At 50.3% G+C, this 12,419-nt stretch overlaps 1 protein-coding gene across 1 annotated transcript in view; it reads right to left on the bottom strand.

Moving 5' to 3' along the window:
- The window catches only part of Rbp1 (retinol binding protein 1), a 25,760-nt gene extending 14,690 nt beyond the window's left edge, over nt 1-11,070 (bottom strand). The window contains exons 1-2 of the mRNA XM_004624974.2: nt 10,825-11,070; nt 10,158-10,336 (exon numbers count right to left, since the gene is read on the bottom strand). Coding sequence (XP_004625031.1) covers nt 10,158-10,336; nt 10,825-10,897 — 252 coding nt within the window. The 5' untranslated portion in view covers nt 10,898-11,070. The remainder of the gene's footprint in view (nt 1-10,157; nt 10,337-10,824) is intronic.
- Between the last annotated feature and the right edge of the window lie 1,349 nt (nt 11,071-12,419).

The following is a 12,419-nucleotide window of genomic DNA, read 5'->3' as shown; positions in this document are numbered from 1 at the left end:
CTTTCTTTCTTCTTTCTTCTTTCTTTCTTTCTTTCTTTCTTTCTTTCTTTCTTTCTTTCTTTCTTTCTTCTTTCTTTTTGTGGAACCAGGGATTGAACTCAGATCCTTGCTCTTGCCAGGGAAGCACTTATTCTACTGAGCCGTCTCCCCGGCCCCAAGGACCTGTTTCAATGCAGGATGCAAACCATGCTGGGTAAGCAGGAGATCCTCAGTGCTCTGGGCCTTTACCCACTGGTTCTCTGTGGCTGTGCTGCGGCACTGCCTCTCACACCTCTGCCTTAGAACCCCACGGGCTCCTCCCTGGCTGCTTGTGTCCCTGCATATGTGTGACCACCCCTAGAAGCTGTCTGCTGAGGTAAGTGAGGGGACTGTGCCAGGTAGTGCTGGGTAGTCCTGGGTAGTCAAGAGGAGCTGCCTCCCGAGGGTTTCCTCACTGTTGTTCACCATTTCATCCTCACCATGAAGTAGGCGTCTCCTACTTCACAATCATCCTCATTTCACAGATTAGTAGAGACACAGAGCAGAGAAGTGATTTTCTTAATAATCCCTCATTTGTAAAGGGCAGAAATGAGCTTACAAACAGGTCTGACCACTGTTGAGGACTACGAGGTGCCTCAGATGGAGCAGAATGCGGACAGAAAGGAGCATTCTGGAGGCCCAGGCATAGCTGCTGCTCTTGAATTTGGGGTCCTCAACTAGCAAGGACGCCTCCTCTTTTGGGAGGTACAGGACATGCTGCAGACCCAGTTCCCTGCAGCTCTCTTATCACCACCACTGCATTAGGCAACACTGTGTCTTGGATTTCACAGCCTGACAGAGGAATCAAGGCAGAGCTGTGACTCCTTAAATAAACAATTGTCTCTCTCCTTGCTAGCAATCTGGAGTCACACTGGCTAGATTAAAATCCCAGTCCCACCAGATACCTGAGCTGTGTCATTTTCCTCATACTTCACATAAGAAAAGCTCAGGCACCTTCATGACAGAGCTGTTGTGAGACTGAAAAGAATTCATACCCAGAGAGTGCTTAGAAGAATTCCTGGCAAACCCAACAAACACTAGCGATCATCAAATTGGATAAAGGGGATCCTACAGTGTCATGGTCAAGGATGACCTTTTATAGTGTACCATTATTCTCACTTACCATTTGTTTAACACTGTGGATCCTGCTGTGCTGTGGGAGCCCCTGGAGTCCACAGACTCAGGTGCACTGACAGGGACACAATTGTCCACAGAGCAGCGTCTGCAAGGAGGGGCCTGGAAGCACAAGGAAGAGGTGATCCTGGGAGGGGATGCAGCCAGAACCCCCAGAGCAGTCAGGCTTGGGTTGGATCTCCATCAGTGAGTAGCTACTGTCCAAGCAAGAGGAGAATCCCAGGGAAGCGAACAGAGATGCACAGAGCATGGCAAAGGAAGGCATCCACAGGTGGTGGGATGGGACCAGGAATGCATATAAGGCGGCGAATGGGACAGGAGAGGCGGGCTGGGCCGTGTCCTGAAGAGCCCAAGCACTGTGCCTGGCTTTTATGTGTCAGCACAGGGAACGGCATGATCAGTCTCCCTTTTTAGCATGTGAAGGAAGGGCCTAAGTGCTGAGGACGGTAGAAGGGAGATGAACAGAATGATTCTGCAGTAATTAAATGAAATAATCCATGGAAAGCACTGAGATTGGCACCTAGGAAGCACCAGAGATGCTAATTGTTATTATTATTGCTATTATTATTACAGGCAGAGCAGTGGGGATGGGGGAAAGGGGAAAGAGATGTTAAGAAGGACCGTTCATGGAATGTGTTGACTAATTGCCCATAAACACTTTGCCTTCCTCTTTAAAATGATCATTTATATGGCTACACAGTGCTCTACGGAATTAAAAAGCCACAGTCTTCCTAACTATCCATGATTATTTGGCATTTAGAAATACTAACAAGAGACAGCCTGCTCCATAAATGACACAGAGTCAGAATCTTGAGACCTCTGAAGTCCAACCCTTAGGAGCTGGCCACCCCATCCTGAGACCCCAGGCAAGACTCAGCGCCAGTCTATAAGCTGGATGGGCACAGACTCCACTCCGGGGCTGGAGGGCTCGTGATCCCAGTGCTCCAGCAGCACCCGCAGAGGGTGGCTGTGCCTGTGAGGAGCGTTGACGATCGGTAGCAGAGCTGCACACAGATACCTTTGTACAAATAAAAGAGTTTTTTTCTTCTTTCTTTCCAGTGACTTTTCTGGAGTATAGCTTCATCATGGGGCCTCTGAGTCAGACAGGAAGGTGCTTTTCTGACTCATCGCACAGTCAGGCAGGGGTTTTCCCATCACTTTCTGAGTGCAGGGCCAGTAAGGCTATCGAAGATAGGCTTTGGAGCCTCGGGTCTGTGCCATCCCTATCGTCCTGCCCTGCCTGTTGGCGTCTCTCCCTGAGAATTCTGATGCTTTCCTTAGATCCTCAGATGGGAAGGAGAAAGGAAGGGAAAAGAGAAGGATGGAAGGGAGTGAGAAAGGGAGGAAAGAAGAGAGATGTAGCACTATTCCTGTACTCCAGGTAGCTGGAATGCTAAGTGATATATATATATATATATAACTTTTTTTTTCACTGGAGCTTTCCAGGAAGACATTGTGGTGCTGAGCTGTATCACCGGCCCAGTGTCTTCACATTAAAGGAAACCTCAGATAAGTCTGAATATTTAACCAGTATGCATCCATTTTAATGGTGGGATCTCAGGCAGCTTGACAGATAGCTGAGGTGCCTCCTGAAAGGGCCACATTGTGTGTCTGTGTGCGCATGCCTGTGCACACTAGCACAGCTCAGTTTATAGGAGAGCTACAAAAAGGCTTCCTAGACAGGGAAGCTATGGTGAATAAAACATGGTCCTTACACTCAGAGAGATTTTCAGTCAACTGCAAGTCCAGGATATGCAAGCCCAAGTGGAATGTCTGCAACAGGACCTCAGTTGCCAGGGCTTATTGTAAGATACCCAACTACAGGCATGGGTTATACAATGAAAGGCATAGACTCCCTCGACCCCCCTCTTTTCTTTTCCAACAAAGGGGCTTTCTCAGTAGTCACCAGCAAACATCTGAATGCGTGGCGGGCTTTCTGTCCACCTTGCTCTCTTGGTTCCAACTCTGTGGAGCAAGGGGCCTGAGTTGACTGTGAGGGCCTGGAGGTCCTCAGAGGCTGGGGTGGCAGGCCAGCACAAAGGAGGCTCTGCACGAAATTCCAGGCCAGAAAATAGCTTCATCTGTTGTCTATTAGGCCCATCTGTTTAGGTGCATGGTTGATGGTAAAATCCGAGGCTACCCCAACACTTTCAGAATTTTTCCCCCACAGGACCCTCTTTTTCTTCCATCCCATAGGCCAACCTTCCAGGCTGGGCCAGGGATGCCAGGTGTCTCCACCCCAGTGGCAGAGGACAGGCTCAGACACCATCTCTGTTCCTCTCCCACCCCTACAGAATCCTACACAAGATTAGTCAGTTAAAAAAAAAAAAAAAATCCCAGCACAGATTACTACATGGTCTTATGATGAGAACATCCCAGAGACCTAAGCATGAGTCAGCTCCTTGCTATCTTTTCTTTCTTAGCATTATGCAAAGTAGTCTCAGAATCAACAATAGCATCATTGCCTGGGAACATGTGAGAAAGGCAAGTACTCAGCTCTGCCCCAGACCTTCTGCACTAGACATGCTGAGGTCAGGGGATGCACGGTAGGAGAAAACTACTGTCCTGTTCTGTGGCACTCCCATGATCTCTGGAGTCTGATGTCTTTAAATGCAAGTGACCAGAAACCAATTCAAAGCACTTAAGGGAAAAGAAAGTGAATGTACTTGCTTAAATATAGGGAAGCGGAGAGCGGTACTAGCAGGTGTAACACCTCCAATGCGTCCCACCCTTCCTGGCCTCATCTTATATTTTCCTTCTATTGAATATGTCCATGAAGCTGTGGAAAGCAGGGTGAGGGGACTGGATTCTGACAGCCCATGCAACATCACACTAGTTGACCCATCTATTATTATTATTATTATTATTTTTTTTTTTTTTGGCAGAACTGGGGATTGAACTCAGGCCCTTGCACTTGCCAGGGAAGCACTTATTCTACTGAGCCATCTCTCTGGCCCCAGTTGACCCATCTACAAGGGACTACAACTCACTTCTCTCCTGAGGACTCTTCATTAAGTCTTAGGAAAGGCTGACCAGTTCAGCTGGAGTCACGTGTACAGTCATGTGACAGGCCAGGAGCTCTGTGCTCACCCTGGCAAAGGTGCTAATCCTGGGAGAGGCAGTGTAAGGTGATCTGTAGGCCTACTAGGACCCCAAGGGGAAGACGGGTAAATTCCACCCAAAACAGGAGATGCTTCTGGTGGGAGGCAACAAGTGTCCAGAAATCAAGCAGCTATAACTCACTGAGTAACACCTGACACCATAATGTGAGTGTACCTTGTTCCTTGCTGTGGGGAAGAGGAAGGGGTCTTGGTCCCATTCTACACACAGTATGGTGGCTTCTAAAGACACTGTCCCCTCTGCTATCTATAGTGCTCAGAATGAGCCTTCTGAGACAGGTGGAGCCACAGCCAAGATGGCCAGGTTGCAGAGGTGCAAAAAGAGGCTGCATGTCTCTAAAGGTTAAAGTCACCCTGGCATTAGGTAATAAAGGGGATTCAGACCCAGCAATGCTAACTCGAGCCCCAGCATTGCTCTGCTTGTCCCTCTTGACCTGGCTGTGCTCACCTCCTCTCGCAGAGGTGGAGCTGAGGTGCAGGAGCAGACTCTGCAGTAGAAAGCTTTGTGATTACACTAGACTCCTCCCACAGCCTCTGGAAAGCTGCGTGCACTTGGACTAAGAAGTACCTCCCTTCTGCAAGCCTCAGATTTTCATCTGTGAAATAAATGCATCTGATGATACTGACAGAACAGACTTTGCGGTGGGAGACCAAAGGAGAAGCAGAGCGACAGACACTTGCCCCGCGTCTTGTAAGGATGTCCCACATCTCATTTCCCTTTGTTCCTGCCTGACAAGAACCAAAACACAACAAACCAGTGTAATTTTTGAAAGCGGCTTTGTGAATTTTATTTGGTTGCTTTAATTCTTTTTTTTTTTTTTGTAATCCTCAAAAGCACGATGCTGACATTGATTTCAAAGGTCGGTGAACTTGAGCTAAGACATGAAAGAGACCCTGTGTTTCCATCCTGGAAAGGACCCAGCTGAATGTGGCGCCTGCTCCGGGCAGGGGGGGGCTCTCAGAGGCTTGACCACCTGAAAGAATTCTCAGCTCTGCAGCTCAGGGAGTTAATTTTGCCATGGGCACTGTGGTCGTCAACATAAGAAGCAAAAGATCGCTCTAATGGGTCAAGAACAGGATCAGAGAGCTGGCAAGAGTTTAAAGTGAAGTTAAAAGTGGAGGTGGATTTGTGTATTACCATATATAATTACATAGATGGCAAGACAGATGCAAGTAAGGACTGAGGGAGGGAAGAGAAGGGAATAGAGACTGTTAAAACAAGGTTTAGAAAATCTGTAAGTGCCAATGTGGAAAGACACCTACAGAGATCTATGTGCACGAAGTGGATTCTTCTTTTCTCCCTTCCTTCTCCACCCCTTTGCAGCCTCCCTCCTTTCCTTTAGCTTTAGGCTGAGTGACCAGTTGATCAAATCACTAGATAGCTTACCTACAGGAGGACTTCTGGATATTTACCACAAACTGTACTGGTGACAAGCTCTAGGAAGCGGGAACTGGCCAAGGGGGGGCAAGGGGTGAGGTCCTTTTCTTTTCAGTCTGTACTCTTGGGCTATTTGAATTTTTCTCTTTTATAATAAAAACAAAGAAAGCAGCAGGGAGTGAGGGCTGGGAGTGGAAGGGAGGCCCCATGGAAGGGTCACCCGGAGTTCAAGGCTGGATGTGAAGGGGAGGCTACAGCTGGGGGAGGAGGGACCAGGCCCAAGCCAACAAAGCGGCCTCCTCCAGGGAAACCCTGACCTGGTGTCTACTATGGAATGGTAAATGGCCTTTCTGCCACCACCATGCAAAGCCAGGCTCAGGGCTATGATTCCCACCTGAGGCTCAGTCTTTCCCCACTCTGGGGGACTTGGGAAGAAAGAACTGAATGACCCTGAGGAACTGTCTTGCCCAGGAAGGGAAGACATTACTTGCAGGTGAAGAGCACTTTTTTGTCTCACAGGCCCCCCTCCCTGCCAAAGTCCCATGTGCCATATTTGACAAATGATCCTGGCTTTCCTTGGGTTTGACCCTGCATTTTAATGGACAAAGGGTGCGGGAGGCAGTGGAGAAGAGCCCTGTGCCTGTTGGGCCAAGCCCAGCCTTTATCCACATCCACCAAAGACATGGCCATAGCTGTTCATGGGTGCTGCACAATCTGGCAGACCAGACTGGAAATTCGAGCTCCGGGGTCCAGAGCCACACAGCTCTGAGTTCCCCTGCACCCTCTCTGCTGAGAGACCACACGGACATTTCAGTTGTTTCTGGACATGGACTATTACACTTGTAGGAGTCAGATGACAGACACATTTGGCCAGTAGCCCAGGGCCCTCTTTGCCTAACTTCATAGATTTTTCTCTTTTTGTGAAGATGCAGACATGTCCTTCTTTACTCTGAAGCAGTGATTCTCAAGATCAGTTGTATCTGATCAAGCCCTTCCACACCAGAACTTCTGACAGAGGCAGCCAGAGCTACGGGCAGTGAATCTATGTTTCTAAGAAGTTCCTTGTGCTGTGTGCTGCCTCACACTGTTACCCTGTGCCCCCAAGAAACACAGAGCCGGCAGTGACAAATGACACTTGATCCTTAACTTCTGGTAACCAGGTAGCGAGGATTATGGTGGGCTGGAGGATGTCTACCCATAGGGGACAAGTAGGACAGTGTCCCAGAGATCCATACAACACAGGAACAGGTAGGCATGTGGTGCTTTTAGCTCTTTTGATTTCTTCTTTGAGGGGAAGGAGTTTAAGAACAACCAGAAATAGGGATTTTTCTATGAAATCTTATCTTCTGCTATCTCTGGCAACTGTCTCTTAAGATTTTGAAAACATTGTGCAGGCCAAGCAAAATGCGTCTGCAGGCCAGATTCCACCCTCTGGCTATTGCACTAGAATACAGATAAGATTCCTATAAAAAACAGGCAGGATCAGAGATCTCAGAGCCTCAGGGCCTCTGGGCCTTTGCATGTGTGTGTCAACCTGGCCACACCTGCCTAGTAGAGACCCCCATCCCTTTCACCCTTCAAGTCATACCTAGGCCTCCGTCAGGTCCTCATTGCTCCGTACTCCACACTGTGCACTCCAGTCATACTCTCGAGCCTTGCAGAGTACACTGCTGAACACCCTTTTGACCAGGCCTTTTCTGATCTCTGCGCCTTAGTGTGCTTGGTTTGCTCTGAAATGCTATCACTCCCTTTTCCAATCTGCCCTAATTCTCACTTGTCCTTCAAGGGTCTACTCAGCTGTTACCTCCTTGGGACCTTCCCTTACCATTGTTTACAGCTCTGTGTATCTGGAGTCCTCTGGTTCTCCCATCATGCACTAGGCTGCAAAGACCCAAAGATGTTTCTGTTTCCTCCACTCACCGGGGTATCCAGGCAACCTTGTATGTCCAGGCTGAGCTCAGGGCCTGGTGTGGGATAGGAATGGAATAACATTTACCAGACACTGTTTGCTTGGCCTTGGTCTTCCTCTCTTCTTTCTGTTTGCCTGCCTCCTTCTTGTTTTCCTCCAAGTCTCAGTGCAGACTTACGCTCTGTGGGACACCTCCCTGACCTCCCAGGGTGCTGCTCTTCCTGGTTATACTACAGTGTGATCGCTTCCCCAACTACTTCTGTATCACTCCGTGAGGACACAAGCCATCACACTGACACCCTGTAATCCTCATGGGACTCAAACGAGAGGAAATGAACAAAACAAAAGGTAAATGCTCCAAGGTGAGAGTGTAAGTCCTGTAACATACTGTGAACAGTCCTGCCCACTGTTCCTGGCTGGTCGGTTCTGAGCGTGCAGGGCAGAAGGTGTAGTGTTAAAAGTAATCTTTGACAATCACTCCTTTCAGGACATCTGGGGGCCTATTGAGAAGCTCAGCCAAGGTGGCCTGTTGGTCCCCAGGTCTCCTCCAATGAAAGCTCCATGATTCTATTATCCCATACCCACCCCAACCAATCTCCTCATGGCGGTCTCAAGTCATACACTGCCCATCAGGTAGCCCAGAAAGAAGGGTTTCTCTGCAGTGCATTAGCCAGGGAAGCCTAGGCAGCGAAGTGCCAGGGCTCTCCTGCCTCCCAGCAGGCAACTGCAAGGTGAGGCCTCCCTGAGTTCTGGAGCACTGAACAGGACCAAGAGACCCAGCCTAGTTGCATCGAGTTTGTCCCAAGCTACCATACTGAGTTCAAAAACTAAATTGGCTGTTAATCCTTCTTTTGTGTACATCTCCTCCCTTTCACTTCCTTTTTCTTTTCCAGTTAAGTGCAGAAGGGACTGCCTTCAGAAAGCTGCAAAGCGCTCTGCTGGGTGGTCATAGTCTCTCCAACCCTGACCCTATGGCTTCCATTGTCACCACTGTCGCTATTTGTGTCTGTCTGTATCACAAAGACTACAGTATGCATAGTGGCTAACTCAGAGCTTCTGCCACTCAGTGAACCTCCACAACATCACACAATGAGAAATCCTGTACATAAAGCAGGACTGGACAGTGGACTGTGAATTTATACGAAATATGAACAGTACCTAGCACACAGAAAACGCCTTGAAAATTCTGTGAATATTCACAGGTATTAGGATCTGGTCCACAAATATTTCTGGGGTTACTGGACAAAGGAAAGAACAAAAGAGTGAATGCCATTGACCAAGTACAAGTGGCCATGGCACCCCCACAGATATGTGATATGTTCTGACAGCACCCAAAAGGGAGCTGGGGATGAGGGCTGTCCTCCTGGAACAGAGTCCCTTGCAGTGGACAGAGAGCAAGCTGAGCAGGGAAGAAAAAGGCCCAGCCTATCTGGAAGCCTCCTCTCTCACTGATTAAGGGGCCTTGAGATTTGAAAGGCAGGATGCAACACGCCATTTCCCTCCAGTGTTTTGCCTCCAAGGACACTCCTGGCTGGCTCCTTCCCATTCCCATCATTCCAAACAGTACTCAGACACCAGTCCTGACTGCCTTCCCTTCTGATGAATAAGCAGGGTGGGGGCTCCTTATTCCTAGACAAGGCAGGGCAGCCACTATCCTCCCCTTTCTGCAAAGGCTATTCAGCACCGTCTCTTCCCTTCGCTGAGCCTTAATCACCAAACAGCAGCAGTTCCAATTCCTCCTCTCTAAGGCTGTGGTGTTTTCGACTGGCACAGGGAAGGGTGAGCAGCAGACCTACCATAAAGACGGCAGCCCAGTGGGGGTGCGGAGGGGTAGGTGATAAGCAAGGGAGCTTCTGGGCTGAAGATAAATCGGTTCTGGACCCAAGATCATGACAGGATGCCTGAGAACACCCTGACCTCTCCATACCCTTGCTGGAAGCCTGGGGTTGACCTTCCGGAATCTGCTGTGGTAGGATTAATTGGGGTCTCCTGGTCACCAGCTTCCCACCCTTGGGGAATGAATGGCTCAGGGCCCTCTCCCTCCCCCACGGCTGCTTCCTCTGCCTGGGCAGCGGGGACACTGACCTCAGGAGTAGGTGAAAAGGTCCACAGGAAGTGGCTAGAGGGCCACAGCAGAAACCATGCTGGCCCTGTGGCTTAGAGCTTGTATTTCAGCAGGGTTCCCTGTATTTGCTGTTTCTTCCCTTCTGTTTTAAGTCAGAGGAGAAGAGAGTCCACTCACTTGTCTGGAATTCCAGCCTACTCCTCCTTAATGGCACTCCTCTGGAAGTGTCATCTCTCTGAGACTGTTTCCTCATCTGAAACTGGACAAGCTCTCATCTGCCTCTAAGGCTGCATGGTGTGGGAGAGGAGAAAAGCACCTGGCCTGCAGGCAGGATAGCCCCACTCAGCAGACCTTGGGTGAATGGCTGTCTAGTCTGGTCTGGTCTGCTCCACTCCTTGTGTAGCGCTGCTTACCCTGGGGCTGGGAGTGGGAAGATCTGCAGTCCTACAGGACCCAAGGCCCTGGCTCCTCTCCCCACCTTACAGGTCTTTAGTGCCCCTGGGCAGGGGACACCCAGCACTCGCAAATCCTCACCATGCACTTGCGGTCATCTATGCCCGTCAGATCCTCCTCAAACTCTTTGCCGACCTGGAAGTCCATGATGTAGTTCCTGAAAGTGCTCAGCGTGCGGATGATCATGTGGTCCCCCTCCTGCTCTATCTCTTTGTCCGGCTTCAGCAAGTTGGCGATTTTGCGCAAGGCCACATTGACATCTACAAGGTGTGCAAAGACAGAGGAGGAAGTTTTGACAGGAAAACTCAAAGAACCTTCCCAACAGAGCTGGGTCCCACGAGTGGTTGCAACCAGGAACACAGTTTTGATTTACCTGCTTGCTTTGTGCTCTCTGGGCCCAGCCTGTCTAAGCCTTATTTATTCATTTTTCCCCCCTTTGGCAACAAAGTTTTCTACCTTCATACTAACCCCTTAGGAACAAAACCCAGCAAACCAAGTCCAACTTTGCTAATTACATTACACACATTCAGAGCCAACTGTCAGACACTTGCCACCAATTAACCTTAACAACCTGGATCCTCCAACTCGCAGCCCTCTGGTCGCCATCGCTGGTGAGGGGTGCCCGGTCCTCGGCTCTCTCGGCGTGTGTGCGGTGGGAGGGGAACCTCAAGAGGATTCTGGGGAGGACTTCGGGGAAGACTCCAGGAAAGACCTAGGCGGCCCACAGAAAGTGGCGGCCAGCGCTTACCCAGGGCGCGCAGATACTCCTCGAAGTTCTCATTGCTTAGCATCTTCCAGTACCCGGTGAAGTCCACTGGCATTTCAGGAAGCGACTGGGGACTGGCGGCCACGCAGCAGGCGGGAGGGGCTCTGAGCTCTGAGCGGGCGGAGGCTGCAGGGGCGATCGAGGTGGTGGGCGGTCCGGAAACGCTGGCCCTCGGGGGACTGGGGGCTCCGCACGGTTGGGACAGCTGGATAAGGAGCGAGTACAAAGCTTGGGGGCGGATCCACTGTAGCAGTCGTTCCTCCCAGCTAGGGGGGCGGGGGCGGGGGCGGGGACGGGGATGGGGCGGAGGCAGGGTGTGCGGGGCACATTTGTTTCTAGCGCCTTTTGCTTCGGATCTGCTGTTTGCGTCCCCAGAAAGGAAGAGGAGACCGTGGGAGGTGAAGGGCTCCTTTACTGACCCCATCCCTTCATGTCTTGAGAGATTCCTTCAAAGGCTGCGAACCTCTCACAGTCGGCGGCCTCTTGAGGACTGCAAATCCGTCCCCTCCTGGTCTGCTGGGCTGATTAGGGGAAGAGACCACTTACAGGCCTTTGTCCAAAGCTCTGTGCCCAGGGGCGGTGCTCCAGAGGAGGCCAGGCCCGGGGCAGCTGGGCTGTTCAACTTTGGGGAGAACTCAGGTGCACTCCGCATCTTTCTGGAGAAAGTGGAAGCAAAGTTGAGGTTATCTGAAGACAGCTATATAGCTCTCAGGAGATTCTGGCGCAGGATCAAGTTTGAGACCTGCTGTCCTAAGCCAGTGTAAGAGCCTAGCAATGTATGGCTTGTTTTGTCTCCCTGCTCCCCTCCTGCGGGCCTACCCATTTCCGCACATGCAGCGCACCCCCATTGTTCTGCACCGTCAGCCCTTGTGCATCCAGCCTGGCCCCCGTTGGGGGACATTTCTGCTGCTTCTGATCCTTCACTATTAGAAGCAGTACTGCCATTAACGTCTTTGATCACGTCTTATTTGTCACCCGTATAGGTCTGTCACAGTGCTTTAAAATGGCTCTTTGCCTCTAAGGAGATGACATAATCACAGTGGTTGACTTTTTGGCCCTCCATTAAAGACAAAAGCTCTCTTTTTAAATTGCTTTTAGCACACATCACAGCCTGGTGACACCAGGTACATTTTCTTCCCTTCTAGCAGCACTACCATGCCTTCCTCACCTGGGGCTCTGGTTAGTCTTCGCAGTGCATTTAGCAGAGTTAGCAAAAGATGCCCCTTCCTCGGGAAGCGACAGGTTCCTCCCAGGGAGTGAATCAGATCTCAGCTTCTCTCTCCTCCCTTGCTCCACAGCAAAGATTCTAAACCTCAGCTGTAGTGGTGTTTGAGACCATATGCCTCTTTATTATGGGCATGGGGGTGAGAATTAGTTAGGTATTGGATGCTTAGCAGCATCTTTGGCCTCCACTCATTAGACCTCAGTGGGTTCCACAGATGCTTCTAGACATTGGCAAGTTTAAGCCCTGGTGGGAGGGCAAAATCGCCCTGGCTGAATGCCACAGTTGTATCCCTGTCAGCCTTTTGCCATCTTCTTTTCTTCCATTGGACTCTGAGGTGCTCAGGCTGTTGGTT

This window comes from Octodon degus, unplaced genomic scaffold (assembly GCF_000260255.1).
Source record: "Octodon degus isolate 3935 unplaced genomic scaffold, OctDeg1.0 scaffold00008, whole genome shotgun sequence".
NCBI classification, from domain to species: Eukaryota; Metazoa; Chordata; class Mammalia; order Rodentia; family Octodontidae; genus Octodon; species Octodon degus.
The sequence above is the reverse complement of the archived record's forward strand: the minus strand, read 5'-3'. Positions and strand labels throughout refer to the sequence as shown.